A 17,002-nucleotide genomic window follows, 5' to 3' on the forward strand; every position below is an offset into this window, starting at 1 on the left:
CACAGACCCCATAGACCTCAGGGCTGGGTTACCTCAGGCCAAACAACTGCCAGGGAGGGAGTGCAACCCCACCCTTCAGCAGATAATTGGATTGAAACTTTACTGAGCCAGAGCAGGACCCAGTTTTCCCACCACCAGTCCTTCCCATCAGGAAGCTTACACAAGCCTCTTTGCCTCCTCCATCAAAGGGAAGACAGAAGAAGCAAGAAGAACTACAGCCCTACAGCAGCTAAAACAAGAGCCATATTACAAAATATCAGTCAAGATGAAAAAGGAGAAAATTATGTCCCAGATGAAGGGATAAGATAAACCCCAGAAAAATAACGAAATGAAGTGGAGCTAGGCAACCTTCCAGAAAAAGAATTCAGAATAATGATAGTGAAGATGATCCAGGATCTTGGAGAATAATGGAGACAATGCAATAGATGTTTATCAAAGACTTAGAAGAACTAAACAGAGATGAATATACACTAGAAGGAATTAATAGCAGAATCACTGAGACAGAAGAACAAATAAATGACCTGGAGGACAGAAAGAATGAAAAGAAATGAAGACAAAGACAACATTAAGGGGGACCCCCCTGGTGGCCCAGTGACTAAGATGTTGTGCTCCCAATGTAGGGGCCTGGGTTCAATCCCTGGTCCAGGAACTAGATCCCACATGCTGCAATTAAATATCCCTCGAGCAGCCAAATAAATAATAATAATAATAATAAATTTAAAAAAGAAAAAAGACAACATTAAGGACGTGAACATTTTCATTATAGGGGTCCCAGAAGGAGAAAAGAGAAAGAAAGGACCTGAGAAACTATTGAAGAGATAATAGCTGAAAAATTCCTTACAGGTAAAGGAAATAGTCAACTAAGGGAAAGAGTCAACCAGTTGAGGAAGCATAGACAGTCCAATTAGTATAAATCAAAGGAGGAGCACACCAAGAAACATAGTAATCAAACTGACAAAAATTAAAGACAAAGATAAATATTAAAAGCACCAAAAGAAAAACAACAAATACAAGGGAACTCCCATCAGGCAATTGCTGATTTCTCAACAGAAACTCTACAAGTCAGAAGGAAATGACACAATATATTTAAAGTGTTCAAAGGGAAGAACCTACAACCAAGAATACTCTACCCAGCAAGACTCTCCTTCAGATTTGATGGAAAAATCAAAAGCTTTCCAGATAATCAAAAGTTAAGAGAATTCAGAACCACCAAACCACCTTTACAACAAATGCTAAAGGAACTTCTCTAGCCAGGAAACACAAGAGAAGGAAAAGACCTACAGAAAATAAACTCAAAAAATTAAGAAACAGTAATCAGATCAATGCACCAACCAAAAGACACAGACTGGGTGAGTGGATGAAAATATATGCATATGTGCACTTCCACTTACCATATCACTCTGCCTGACCCCCCAAATTGTATGTAATTATTTTATATTGTTAATAGGCTTCCCTGGTGGCTTGGACAGTAAGAATCTGCCTGTGGAAGACACAAGTTTGATCCCTGGATCAGAAAGATCCCCTGGAGAAGGGAATGACAACCCACTCCAGTATTCTTGCTTGGAGAATCCCACAGACAGAGGAGTCTGGTGGGCTACAGTCCACAGGGTCACAAAGAGTCAGACATGACTGAGCAACTAACACTTTCACTTCTTTATTTCATTTTATACTGTTAGGTTAATTATGGCTTGCAATTATAATTATCTTTTCTTTTTTTTATCTGGCTACTGATTGTGAAAACTGATAAAGAACTTTTACTATTGTAATTATGTAACTAGTGCTCACTTAATACCATTTTGTCATGATTGGTCAACAGAAAAATAATAGAACTCTATATCATGAAACTGCAATTTAATAGAAAAACGTGTTATCACTTTTTAAAATCCAGATGCATATCAGAATTATCTTGGAATTTTTTGAAAAATACAAATGTCTAGGTATTCGTTTTTTTTCTCTAGAGCTTTAGATATATCTCTAATGAGCAGCCATGTTTAAAATAACTGGACTATATGATGATCTTTTACTTTTATCTAATTTGTTTCACTTTTTCTATTTCATATTAAGTGATCCAATTTTATTTAGTTTATGTTTTCCAATTTCTCCATCTCTTTTTTTTTTTTATATTCTTTCTCAAACCTTTATCATAAAGTGCAGTAGGAAAGCTTTTATATAAATAAATAATATATATATTTTAGAAAACATGAATTTTTGCCTAGCTAAAAATTTTATGACATTTTGATACCACTTGTTTGACTTAGTATGGATAGAATGCTAGATTTCTAATTTAAAAAAAAAAGTAAATACATGAAAAGCAACAAAGGTTCACTGTATAGCATAGGGAGCTATAGTCAATATCTTATAATAACCTATAATAGAAAATAATTTCAAAAATAATATATGCATATATGTATAATTGAAGGCTTCCCTTGTGGCTCAAATGGTAAAGAATCTACATGCAATGTGGGAGACCTGGGTTCGATCCCTGGGTTGGGAAGATCCTCTGGAGAAGGGAATGGTAACCCACTCCAGTATTCTTGCCTAGAGAATTCCATGGACAGAGGAGCCTGGCAGGTTACAATCCATGGGGTCACAAAGAGTTGGACAGGACTGAGTGACTAACGCTACTACATATAATTGAATCACCTTGCTGTACACCTGAAACATTGTAAGTCAACTACACTACAACAAAGCACATATATTAAGAAAAAAATGTAAAAAAGAGACTTCACTGGTGGTCCAGTGGTTAAGACTCCACACTTTCAATGCAGGGAACATGGGTTTGATCCCTGGTCAGGGAAAAAAGATTCCACAAAGAAGGAAAAAAAGTTTTAAGTTAAAAAAATAAGAATTTTCCCTGCCATTCCTATATATATTATAGCTCAGGGTAACCAAAGAGTTCACAATGACAAAGTGACTCTGTATTTTAGCTAATAAATGAAAAAGGTAAAAATTAGAATTAGAACATCAACATTTTGTAATTCCTAATGAGTTAATGAATCTTGAGTAATGATCATGAATAGTTCCTAACATCTCACACACACAAAAAGAAAAGACTTTATCTACTTTATCTACTATAAGGGAGGTGCACAATCCTACAAGCCTACCTCCTACATAGAGGAGGGGCCGGGAAATCCTGAATGAGTCAGATCAGCTTCTAACCACTAACTTAAGGTGCCAGAAAGTGAAAGTGTTAGTTGTTCAATCATGTCCAACTCTGTGACCCCATGGACTGTAGGCTGTCAGAGGAACATGCTAAAGGACACAGGGAGAGAAGCAAAACCACGAGACACATATTCCTTGAGGTTGTAGGATCTTTTTTTGGTCAAAGATCATTATATCATTTACTAATCACCAACAATATCCTAACTTGGAATAAAACGTCTTTTCTTTTCAGTCCTTTCCAGGACAGTACATTTTAATCAGTTAAAAGGAAAAGAGTAATTCCCCAGAGGTCCAGTCCTTTAAGCATCTTTCTATTCTAAAGATAAATACAACCATGGAGCTACATCATGTTTCCTAGACATTTTATCCTCTGATCTTAAACCACTGGCCTCTTTCCCTACCAGATGCATCCATCTCAGTACTGATCTGCATATATACAGCAATGCACTGTAAATAAAAGCTTTCACCTCAAAAAGCGTAAAAATCGCAAAAGGCATATAGGATTTCCAGTAACACTTTATGATTGCTTTCATTAAAGAAGGCTCCCGTGTGTCTTCATTGGCTCTCAAAACTTCTTGATCCCAGTACCTGTGATGAGAAACAAAGCACAGTAAAGAACAGCGTGTCCACCATAGGGAAAACGGGGAGGTGGCAGATAAGCGTTTACCACAGGGCGCTCTGTGGCTGCCCCATAGATGCTGACTAATTGCTCACAGGGCTCCTGTGAGCAAACATGAACGGTGCAGACCCTGAAGCACCAGGCCTGTTTCCCTTCAACAGGCCTTGAAGGGAAAGTCCTAGTCTCAGGAACAAGTTCCTGCCAAACTTTGCTGGATTCACAGCACCATGAGCAGCTCAAGAGGGCAAACACCCTCCTCCTGTTGCAGAAAAGAAGCTGCTGCTGCTGCTGCTCTTAAGTTGCTTCCAACTCTGTGCAACCCCATGGACTGCAGCCTACCAGGCTCCTCCATCCATGGGATTTTCCAGGTGAGAGTACTGGAGTGGGTTGCCATTGCCTTCTCCGAGAAAAGAAGCTAATTCTGACTAAATGTTGGAAACTGTTTCTCTGACTTGCTTTTTGTTGCTTTTGTTATTACAATCATACATAATGGCTTGCCTCAGAGGACCCTACCCTTCTGAATGACTGTAAACTAAAGTGCCTTTGTTCAGCTCTTAGATAATCTGACCTGCCCATCTGTGAATAGAAGAGAGCACATTCCCCTTCTAAAGGCTGGCCATTCCCTTGGAGACGTTTTGCAAAACTGAAAATCCTTTCACTTTACTTCCCCACTGCCTCTCCCTCTCTATTCTGCCTTTTGACTTTAGTTACTCATTGCTTCTCTCTCTCTGATTCTACAAAAGAACATGGCATCCAGACTTCAGTAAGAAGGTTACTCTGAGACTAGTCTGCCATCGTCTTGGTCAGCCAGCTTTCTGAATAAAGTCATATTCCTTGCCTCAACACCTTGTCTCTCAGATTCATTGACCTGTCATGCGGCGAACCTGGACTCAGTAACACTTCAGGGATCCCACCCCTAGAGACAGAGTTCAGCCTCCAAGGCCTCAGCTGTGGGCTCCCTCCATTTGCACTGATGCACAGGGAACACAGGCTCCCCAAGCTTCCAAAGTGGGATAAGACCGGGGTCAGCCTAAGGGGGATGAGTGTGCAGTGTCAGGGCAGGAGGCTCAGAAGAACCCAGAGGAAGGCAAAGCCTGCCCAAAACGTGGAAATTCTCACTCTCCCTCCCCTTCTTCCTGCTGCCTGTGCTTACCTTTGCAGCTCTTGTCCAAGGTACTGGGAGCGATCTCCCGGAAGCACTGAGTACATGTCATCTTCTTCTAATCTCCGTTTGTAACCAATTTTAAACAAGGGATTTATCCACCTGTTAAAAATTAAGAAAAAATAAGAGAGACATAAATTCAAACTATACATCTTGTTGCAGAGAAGAAGCCAATTCTGACTCCATGTTGGAAACTCTTTGACTTGCTTTTATTATTAAAATCATACACAATGGCCTGCCTCAAAGAACCCTTGCCCTTTTGCTTGACTGTAAACCACAGTGCCTTTGTTCAGCTCATGGAGAGATAGCTTGTCCCTGCCCACCTGTGAGTAGAAGAGCTTGACACACCCCCTTCAAAGGCTGGCCATTCCCTTGAAGATGTTTTGCAAGACTGAAGACCCTTTTACTTTACTGCCTCTCCCTCTCTATTTTGACTTTTGACTTTAGCTCCTTATTGTTTTTTTCTCTGTGATCTCTAAAACAACCTGGCATCCAGACCCCAATAAGATGGTTATTTTGAGGCACTAGCCTGCCATCTTCTCTGTCAGTTCCCCAATTAAAGTCTCTACCTTGCCTCAGCAGCTGTCTGTCAGATTCATCAGTCTATTGTGAGGTAAGCATAGTGAGCTTGGGCTTGGTAACAATCTCTGTCTAATTAGAACCCTATATTAATGGGCTTTATTAAAAAGAAATGTCTACATTTGGGGAATATATGGGCATCCCTGGTGGCTCATTGGTAAAGAATCCACCTGCCAATGCAGAGGACATGGATTCGATCCCTGGATCAGAAAGATGCCCTGGAGAAGGAAATGGTAACCCACTCCAGTATCTTGCCTGGGAAATCCCAGGCACAGAGGAGCCTGGCGGACTATCATGCATGAGGTCGGAAAAGAGTCAGACATAACTTAATGACTATACAACAACACATTCATATATATGTCCTAGCTCTATACACTGGAGGGGTCCTAAAAGCAAAGACACACCAGTCGCAAAGAACATTCCAGCACCCAAATGTTAGAGGCTTTGTTTCTTTAACCTACACAATTACAAAATAATTTTCTCATGATGAGAACTTTCACAGTTGAGAAATAAAATACTGCTTCCCATATCAGTAAACAAAGGATGCCAGAGTCATCAATGATTGGCAGCCACCTCCCTCTGAGTGAGTGAACTGGTGAGTCCTTTGGGAACACAGGAAGGAAACAAACGAACAAACAAAAAACCCTGCTATATGTTATTGCTGTTCAGTCGCTCAGTCGTGTCTGACTTATTGCAACCCCATGGACTGCAGCACACCAGGGTTTCCTCCCCTTCACGATCTCCCGGAGTTTGCTCAAACTCATACCCACTGAGCTGATGATGCTATCCAACCATTTCATCCTCTGTTGCCCCTCCTCCTCCTGCCCTCAATCCTTCCCAGCAACAGGGTCAAACTGCAGCAACTCCCAATAGTGACCCCAGAGGGAGCTCAGGATGACAAAACACAGGATACTGGCCCCAGATAACTGAGGTGCATATCAAAGGAATGATTTCCATGAGCCCAGATTCCTGCATCTTCCCATTCAAAGAAAAGCACTAAATTCTTTAATTTGAGATATCTGGCTTTCTTCCATTAAGAATAATATTTTGACATTCAGACTACCTGTCCTTTAGGGTAAAACTCCTATATAACTGGGCTCTACACCCTCACCTCCTCAGAGCACTTTTCTCAGGGTTACTTGAGATGCTTCCTCCTAGACTTGAAGTCTTAAGAATATCTACATTCGCCTCCAATGAACACATGCAAGCTACATGACTAGATAAAGAGCCAGGCCAGCTCACCCATGAAGTTCCCTTTTGTAGAAAGCTCAGGTTGACATGATAACAGACTATCTCACTGCCTGCTTGCTTCTCCCTTCCTGTTCTTTTAATTCCCACTCTCATGTCTTAATTAACCAATAAAGAGTGAACCTGCTGAATACTAGACACCACAATCTCAACCCCAATGAGGCATGGAACAACGAACTGGTTCCAAATTGGGAAAGGAGTACGTCAAGGCTATATATTGTCACCTTGCTTATTTAACTTATATGCAGATTACATCGTGCGAAATGCTGGGCTGGATGAAGCACAAGCTGAAATCAAGACTGCCGGGGAACTATCAATAACCTCAGATATGCAGATGACACCATCTTTATGGCAGAAAGTCAAGAGGAACTAAAGAGCCTCTTGATGAAAGTGAAAGAGGAGAGTGAAAAAGCTGGTTTAAAAATCAACATTCAAAAAACAAAGATCATGGCATCCAGTCCCATCACTTCATGGCAAATGGTTGCGGAAACAATGAAAACAGTGACAGAATTTATTTTCTTGGGCTCCAAAATTACTATAGATGGTGACTGCAGCCATGAAAATAAAAGATGCTTGCTCCTTGGAAGAAAAGCTGTGACAAACCTAGACAGCATAGTAGAAAGCAAAGACATTACTTTGTTGACAAATGCTCGTCTAGTCAAAGCTATGGTTTTTCCAGTAGTCAGGTATGGATGTGAGAGTTGGACTATGAAGAAAGCTGAGTGCCAAAGAATTGATGTTTTTGAACTGTAGTGTTGGAGAAGACTCTTGAGAGTCCCTTTGGACTGCAAGGAGATCCAACCAGTCCATCCTAAAGGAAATCAGTCCTGAATATTCGTTGGAAGGACTGATGCTGAAGCTGAAACTCCAATACTGTGTCCACCTGACACAAAGAACTGACTCATTGGGAAAGACCCTGATGCTAGGAATGATTGAAGGCGGTAGGAGAAGGAGACGACAGAGGATGAGATGGTTGGATGGCATCACCAACTCAATGGACATGAGTTTGAGTAAGTTCCGGGAGTTGGTGATGGACAGGAAAGCCTGGCATGCTACAGTCCATGGGGTTGCAAAGAGTCGGACACTACTGAGTGAACTGAACTGAACTCTCTCTCTTTCATCCAGAACATCGCTGTGTCACCCAACATGTGCCTTGTGCCCTCCAGGACATGTGAGTAATAAACCTTGCCTTTTCAAAGTTCCCTAATGGTTGTTGCTGAGACTCTTCTCACAATACTAAGTACTACAAGTACAGGTCAGGTCACAACACTGGCTCCAAAAAGGGAACATCTGTGCGTGCTTCTGTAACTAGTATTAACCAGGTGAGCAAAGCCCCAGGCATTTCCAGCAACAGAACCACTATCAGTAGGTGAAAAACAACAGCCAGAGAAAGTACAAGCCAGGCCTGGAACACCTTGCACCATAAAATAAGGAAGTGCTCAAGGAATTGAGAGATGAAATTATTTTAAGAAATTAAATATTTACTGCAATATTAGTAAATAAGGATGTCACAAACATCAGCAAGAGTTGGTGAGCCCTGAGAAAATTCAGGAAGGAAAAGACTACCTGCCATCTAGCAGCCAAAGACTGCAGCCACTCTCTGCAGCCATTCCCTGTGATGAGCCCTAAGGAAATTCAGCATATGAAAACACAGGATACTGGCTCCAGATAACAGAAATACATATCAAAGGAATAACTTCAATGAGCCAGACTCTTGTCTTCCCATATATAGAAAAGCACTAAATTCCTTAACTTGGGAAATTCGATCTTCTTTAATTTACAATATTATTTTGATGTTCCTGACTACTTGCCCTTTGTTGCAAAACTCCTATATATCCTAAGTCCTCCTCTTGCCTCCCTGGAGCCATTTCTCTAAGGCTGTCTCCCGGGCTGCAGTCCTCATTTTGCCTCAAATAAATTGTAATTCCCAACTTTCATGTTGTGCAAATTTTCTTCAACAAAATCATGAGGATGTGTAGAAAGGACAGGGAAGTCAGTTTGAAGGCCTCTCACTAGACAAACCTGGGATACTTCAAGCACAGAAATAGATAAATGGGGCTTCCTTGGTGGTAAAGAATCCACCTGCCAGTGCAGATAAGACAGCTTTGATCCCTGGTCCAGGAGGATCCCACATGTCACAGGATAACCACTGAGCCAGCTCTCTAGAGCCCCTAAGCTGCAACTGCTGAGCCCAAGAACTGCAACTACTAAAGCCCACTCACTCTAGGGCCCATGCTCTGAAACAAGAGAGACCACTGCTCACAAACCACAACTAGAAAGTAGCCCCTCTTCTCCACAAGGAAAGCCTACACACAGCAATAGAGACTCAGCACAGCCCTAAATAATAAATAAATAAAAGAAACAATCTCTCCTTTAGAAAAAAAAATAAAAATATATGGCAATGAATTATAACCCATTAAATAATGAATGAATCCATGAATCCTTACTGCCACATAAACAAGAGAGAAGGAAAGCTTTCCCATTCTAGAATACAAACAAACATAGATAGAAGGAACAATGGAGTTAGAAAGTTATTCAAGGAACTTAAAACTAATGGGTAAAAGTTTGATGTGAAGTATGATATTTACATAATCTCAAATTATCTCTCTGCAAATTACTTATTAATTTTAATAAGAGAAAACAGTAACTATATAGAAGGTCACCCCACAAAACCCCATTCAAATCCAGTATGCACTGTGTAAGTGATAAAAATTAATATGCAGAGATAGCCCAAAGATTAAGATCAATTTACTGACTTTGCCAGAGTTAGGAAATTTTCAAGGAGAGATGATAACAACCTGTAAAAATAGAGATCAGATTTCTTATACCTATTGCTTTATTCCTCACACAATATAGTTATAGTGCAGAGAAGATGCTCAAGAATTATATGTAAAATAAATGAATGTCTATGAATTATTAAATAAGCAATAACAGACTGAGCTTCAGGTTGAGCAAACCCTGCCTGGCATGCCTAAGGGACCCTGACCCTTCCAGGAGTCAGAAGACTGGATTCTACTCCCAGCAGTGGTAATGAGGACCCAGGGCCTTGAAGGTCCACCTCTCCGCTGCTCCCCTACTCCATTCCAGTTCAGAACGTTCATGACCCTTAATATTTCTAGGTCTCAATTTCCTTCCAAAACAAAAGTATAAATCTATGAGTTTTATTAACAAGCTGGCTTAAAAGATGTTGGGTCATTTATCCTACAGTTATTCCCTATAGAAATCACTCAGGAAATTAGCACTGGGACTTACCCAGATTATGACATCCTGCCTGAGAGGTCCTCTGTAAAATTCTGCTTGAGCAAGAAAGATGCTCAACATCACTAACCATTAGGGAAATGAGACACCACCTCACACATTTTAGAGGAACTAATATGGGGGAAACAAAGAAGAAAAGAGAAGGTCTGGCAAGGATGTGAAGAAACTGGGCCCTTACACACTGATGGTGAGGGAGGGGGTGTAAAATGGACACAGGACAAATACTGTATGATTCTACTTACATGAAGGTACTCAGAGCAGTCAAATTTAGAGAGAAACAAAGTGGCCCTGTGATTCCCAGGGGCTGGAAAGGGACTGAGGAGTTAGTGTTTAATGACATACTAATGCAGGATGAAAAGGGTTCTGAAAATAGGTTGTATTATAATGTGAATGTACATAACAACCCTGAATCAAATGCTTAAAAGTGGTTAAGATGACACATTTATGGTTTGTGCATTTTACCATTTTTTGATTGTGCATTTTACTATTTTTTTAAATTTAAAGAGAAAAAATTGTACTTGGTATACCTCAGGCGGAAATCTTCCTGTGTCAGAGTCTAGATTTTACCACTCTCTGGTTGTGTGACCTTGAACTAGTCATGTAACCTCTCAGTATTGGTCTCTGGAAAGTGGGGAGAACACCTGGGGAACACCCACCTGGGCTGCTGAGTTATTAACTGAAAGGATCAATGTTGCTCAGAACAGGACGAAGTCAGACAAAGAGCAGCTGTCACCATGACACCACTCTTGAGTAAATCCATGCAGAAAAGAGATGAATTTGCTTAATTAGGCAAATTTCTTTCCCCATGGCTCTTGATTTAAGAACTTTCACAAATTCCTTTGCTGCCAAATCTCAAAATGCCAGAGAGAGCCCTCTGGATACCATCAAGGGATGAAGATTTTCACCTCCCTTAGATGACTGACAGGATCCTAAATCACATGTCACCACCTAAATAAGGATTTGGACCTGGAGACCTGGATCAATTGACTCCTTAATTCCAATTTATCCCTGAGGGCATATACTCAACAATTCAACCACTGCTGAATGAGCTATCCCCCAACCCAGTTCCACTCCAAGAATTATCCTCTCCACCATGATCCTTTCTCCTTCCCTCTCCTCCTACAACTCTTCATCCAGCAGCAGTATTTCCCGCTAACTGTCCCACCAGAGACCACACTCCTTCAGGGCAATGACTACTTACATACTACATGGAATCTCCATGACCAAGCACAGCGCCTGGCACAGATGTCACTGGAACCCATCCAGGAGGATATCAGAACACCCATATTGCTGGTGAGCTATGGGTCACCACCCTGGCTTTCTCAGAGTGGCCCAAGCCAAATCCAATTAGTCATGAGTGTCAATGCTCAAGCTAGAATCTTCTCTCCTTTCCTCTGAGACTTTCCTTGGTTTCTAAAACTTGCTCAAAATCCATTTTCTCATCCCTTCCCCTTTCATCCACTCTGTTCTTTCCACTTCAAAATAATTGAAGCAGCAGTGCAGGCTGCATGCCCCACCCTCCCCAAGGCTCTCCAGTTTTCTCCATACCCTCTGCCCTGGGGTCCACCAGGCTGTGGGCACTGCAGAGCCTTCCTGCCTCAGAACTTCTAGGCCTTTTCTGCTTCATGCCTGGCCTTTTGTCTCCCTTCTCTCCTATCAGGTAATCAAAGACTTTTACTTCTTCACAGTGTCCCTTGTCTTATCAACACACATATTCCCAACACTTTTTCCCACACTACAGCTAACACCAAGAATCTACTATTACACAGAGATAACTGTTTTAAATCCTCTTCTTTAAGAGAAAAAAAAGACACACACACTTGATACATTTGCAAAAATTCAGTACAGTGAAAGTAAAAAATGAGGAGTCACAACTAAAATACTGTTCTTGCTGACCAACTCCCAACGTTGTGATGGGATTAAAGTACTGCTGATTGGAACCAGTAAGCAACGAGCAGGTGATGTAACAGGATGTAACAGGTAACCTGCATGTAACAGGTGTATGGCCACCACTAGGTACAGGACTCAATCATCACCATAGTCCCTCCGAGTGCCTATTCTGACTCACCTCAGAATATTTGGTCTTTAGTATCTGTTCCAATCAACCACTTTCTTCTAAACTATTAAACTTCTTCCCTATGAGGAATGACAGAGCTCTTGCTTCCAAGTTCCAGGTATCCTTCATGAAAGTAGGGATCTGCCTACCCAAGCAAGCCTTTGATGCCACTCACTGGGATTTGAGAAACCAAAGCATAGGAAAGAAACTACTTTACTTGGATCAAATAATCATTCCAGAACCTGAACTAAATGCACATGAACATGCAATTCATATTTTCTTAATTAAAGGACACAACTCAAGACCAAAGAACTGATAGAATCATATGAGTTATCTTGGTGCTTTAACAGATTGCTCAAAGTTTATCAGCCCCTGAGAAATAAACATCAGTGCATTTAGGTGAATTTAGGAGATATGTCATCTTATGCAGCTTGCAAAGCCAAGCCTCCTGCCTCAGTACAATCAGGACCATTGTGAGTGCCTGCATATTTGCAATAGCCCCAACCTGCTTTTCCCATCACATATCCCTCTGTCCCAACAGGAACCTTTTCTCACAGCCAGGTTGGTTTCCATCTTGTTCCTGAACACTCACTGACATGCCTACCCTTATCCTCCCACCCTGCATCCACCCCAGTCCTTCATAGGCCTTTATCTGTAACTGGCAGGACCCTATGGGGTCTTCCCAAGACAGACCCCTTCCCCATATCCTGTTTTAACTCCTTTCTGAAGCACCTAGATGACGGTATTTGAATCATATTTCCTGAGTTATTTTACAGATGTGAAAACCCCCACCTAAAGGAAGATGTTAACTAGTTGATGACCATGAGCATATAGCTCCCAGGTCCCTTGAAGCCTAAGGATTGATAATGTTAACCCCTGTGACACTGTCCTTTTACCTCACCATCAACCAATCAAGAGAATTGTACATGAGCTGATCACATACCCTGTGACCCCTCTCCCTTACCTAGCCTTTAAAAATACTTTCCTGAAATCCTTTGGGGATTTTGGAGTTTGGGAGGCATGAGCCACCCATTTCCTTGCATGGCCCTACAATAAACCTTGCTCTGCTCCAAACTCTGACATTCCTTATTGTTTGGCCTCACTGTACATCAGGCATATGAACTTGCTTTCAGTTACAATTTTGGCAAGGCAGTCAAGAGTCTGTGCCCATAGTCAACTCCAGCCATAGAAAGCCCCTTCTCTGAGTCCCCAGAGGCTGCTGGAGCTCATTTGCTCAAGGGAACTGGGAGGCACTGTCCTTGAGAGGTAGCAGCTGCCTCATGGCACAAGACTGTTTGGAGCAAAGAAATGTCCAGAGCTGCAGTCCACATTCAGTGTTGCTTGGAAGATAAGTCATTCCAGCTTGTGTAGGTTGGGAACTCTCTTTACTCCATTTGGGCTGCTTCCCTTGCAGGAAGTGAGCCACTCTGGGTCTGTTCTCTTTAGAGAGCTGGGCCAATCTGTTTAGAGGCCTCTATCTGGGTATGGATATAAAAATTTTTGCACCTCCTCTAAATTTCTGTCTGTGCAACCATATTTCATACGCTTCTGTATCATTTTGGGGTGAGTCACTCTGTGTCCATTCTCTTTTGGGAGCCAGGTCACTCTGCAGCCTCCATCTGGAAATGGAGGTGGAATTTGGGGGCTATACCTGGGCTGATTCTTTGTATGTGGGACCATACGTTTGTTGTTTGTATGTGCATCAGTACTTGCACGTGAGTATGTGCAACTGAGATGTCTTTGGTGAATAGTGCAGCTCATGTGTGATGATGCATTGAGTTGGGCTTTGCCTGTGGTGCAGCACTGGTTAGCATTTTCCCTTTTGGACTAGCCTTGGTCATTCACTCAGTTTTATTTCTGATGGGATGTTGGTTGAGGGTCTCCCCATTTTGACTAAAGGGACACGGTTTTGGAATCTCCCTGTTTGGGGCTAGGGAACTGTGATCCTGAGAGAACATTTTGAATTGTTGTTTGCTTGATATTTGATGACACCAGCCATGAATAATGGATGATCAGAGCTCTGTTCCATCTTACATTTCCACTAGGGTATATGTTACAAAACTGGGAGATCTTCAGCTATGTTCATGTAAATGAAAGAAAACTGTATTTTTATTGTAACACTGTGTATGCTCAATACTCTCTAAGATCTGGAGAACAATGACCCCTAATGGCTCTGCTATTGTATCAAAATGGGCCTTTTGCAATTTGGCTTATATTGGAGGATATGTGTGTGGGTGTCTGTGTTGTCTTCCTGCCTGAGTCCAAATCCTGTTCCCTCTTTGTGGTTTTGCTTAAAGTGAGCCATGTGAATGTGAGCAAATGATATATATTACTGTCTATTACTATTATCTTTTTTTTTAAACTTAAAGGGATACTTGAGAACTGGAGAAAAAAAATTCCTGAAAATAGCCAAGATGATTGAGTTTTGTATAATGAGTTAGAAGAGAAATTTGCATTTCTCTTTTTGTGCCTTTTATATATAGATGATCTCTACAGATATTTGGTAACATAAAATTTTAGAGTTGTGCTAAATCAAGTTAAATGATGGAAGTTTATGCAGTTGTTTCAACATGGGATAATTTAAGAACAAAATAACAGATACAGAAAATGATGAAAGGTTTGTAGAAAGGCAACACTGAAAAAAGAACTTTGTGCATGGTACAGATGGGCTAAGTTTATACTGAATTTAATTAAGTAAATGACTTTTATTATTCAAAGCAAACTGGTACAAGACTAGATTTGGTTTCCTCTTTCTATTAGAAGAACAAAGTTCTCCTGGAATGCTGACTTTGATAACAGATTGTGTGAACTTCTGTGCCTTGAAGTGATCTGTATTTGCATTTGAGATGTCTTCTCACTTTGGTTAAGAAAAAAGTAATGTTTCACAGTGATCTATGACCTTATTTGACCAAGTGTTTTGAAAATTTTTCACAAACTTTCCAAATATACAATTTTCATTAAAGTTCTTTTAACTTCCAGACAGCTTTAAAATGCTTTAGAGAGCCCCTGATGCATCTAAGAGAAATACTTAACTAGTATTATTTGGTAAATAAAATTACTGGAGAGCATTATCACATGAGTGATAAAGCTACTTAGAGTATACTTTATGAATGAATGTTATTAACATAGACATGGTAAAAGTTTAAGTTTCTGAAATTTGGATATGTACTGGTATAATTGTATCAGTCATAATTCTAGTTGTTATCTTAAAATACAGGATGTCCCAGCAACTTGGTTAAACTTCCTTGTCAAAAAATACTAATCAGATCTCTAACTTTGCTTTTTTATGTCCTTAATCATCTGCAGACAGTTTAAGCTGAGTCTTTCCAAATTGCTCCAACTTTAAGAAGAGTCACAGGAAGGACTTCTGACAAGAACACGTTTCTGAAAACTTTTATATCATGCTGCTGAACCAGATAAGATATTTAAAATTTAACGGAATTTCTCATTTCATGAAAATGCTAGTAAAAATGATTAATTCTATAAGATTGAGTAAACTAATGAATGGGCTCCCCAAGTGGTACAGTGGTAAAGAACTCGCTGGAGATATGGGTTCAATCCCTGAGTCAGGAAGATCCCCTGGAGTAGAAAATTGGAACCCACCCCAGTATTCTCCCCTGGAAAATTTGATGGACAGAGGAATCTGGCAGACTACAGTCCATGGGGTTGCAAAAGTGTCAGACTTCACTGAACATACACATTCACACAAACTGATACATATGGGTTATAATTTTGAGGTTTTGTCTGAAATACTACCAGTCCTTAATCTGTGTTTCTACAGATATAAGGAAATGTTAGGTGGTTTGAGAAAGGAGTCCAAAATGGTGGTTAAAAAGCAGCAACTAAAAAGCAAACAAAGAAATAAAAAAGTCTGAGTAAAATAAAACAAAGGAAAACTCTGCAGCCTGGAGTAAAAATCTTTGGCGGGAAAAACACATCCAACATGACCCCTTCCCTAGTTGGTCTCAGGTACAAGCCCTGATTGACGCTGCTGTTGTTCTTCAGTCGCTCAGTCCTTTCTGACTCATTGCAACCCCATGGACTGCAGCACACCAAGCTTCCCTGTCCTTCATCATCTCTCAGAGCTTGCTCAAACTCATGTCCATTTAATGGATGATGCCATCCAACCATCTCATCCTCTGTCATCCCCTTCTCCTTCTGGCCTCTATCTTTCCCAGCATCAGGGTCTTTTCCAATGAATTGGCTTCTTCATATCAGGTGACCAAAATATCGGAGCTTCAGCTTCAACATCAGTCCTTCCAATGAATATTCAGGATTGATTTCCTTTAGGATTGACTGGTTTGATCTCCTTGCAGTCCAAGGGACTCTTCTCAAGAGTCTTCTCCAGCACCACAGTTCGAAAGCATCAATTCTTTGGTTCTCAGCCTTCTTTATAGTCCAAATCTCACATCCATACCTGATTACTGGAAAAACCATAGCTTTGACCATATGAACCTTTGTTGGCAGTGATGTCTCTGCTTTTTCATATACTGTCTAGGTTTGTCATAGCTTTTCTTCCAAGGAACAAGCATCTTTTAATTTAATGGCTGCAGTCACCATCTACAGTGATTTTGGAGCCCAAGCAAATAAAGTCTGTCACTGTTTCCATTGTTTCCCCATCTATTTGCCATGAAGTGATGGCACCAGATGCCATGATTTTCGTGTTTTAAATGTTGAGTTTTAAGCCAGATTTTTCACTCTCCTCTTTCACCTTCATCAAGAGGCTCTTTAGTTCTTTGCTTTCTGCCATTAGAGTAGTGACATCTGTATATCTGAGGTTATTGACACTTCCCCTGGCAACCTTGTGATATTGCTAGTGATATCTTTAAGATGGCAGAATAGAAGGACATGCGCTCATTTTCTACGAGAACACCAAAATCACAACTAGTTGTTTGACATGTAGCAGAACAAATCAGGC

The 17,002-nt window shown here is 40.8% G+C and overlaps 1 protein-coding gene across 1 annotated transcript in view; it reads right to left on the reverse strand.

Annotated features, from left to right (window-relative positions):
- Positions 1-220: 220 nt before the first annotated feature.
- LOC123464839 overlaps positions 221-17,002 on the reverse strand; it is a 62,927-nt gene continuing 46,145 nt past the window's right edge. The window contains exons 2-4 of the mRNA XM_045162485.1: positions 4,935-5,045; positions 3,630-3,750; positions 221-229 (exon numbers count right to left, since the gene is read on the reverse strand). Of these exons, the coding sequence (XP_045018420.1) occupies positions 221-229; positions 3,630-3,750; positions 4,935-5,045 (241 nt within the window). The remainder of the gene's footprint in view (positions 230-3,629; positions 3,751-4,934; positions 5,046-17,002) is intronic.

This window comes from Bubalus bubalis, chromosome 13, assembly GCF_019923935.1.
Source record: "Bubalus bubalis isolate 160015118507 breed Murrah chromosome 13, NDDB_SH_1, whole genome shotgun sequence".
Lineage (NCBI taxonomy): Eukaryota > Metazoa > Chordata > Mammalia > Artiodactyla > Bovidae > Bubalus > Bubalus bubalis.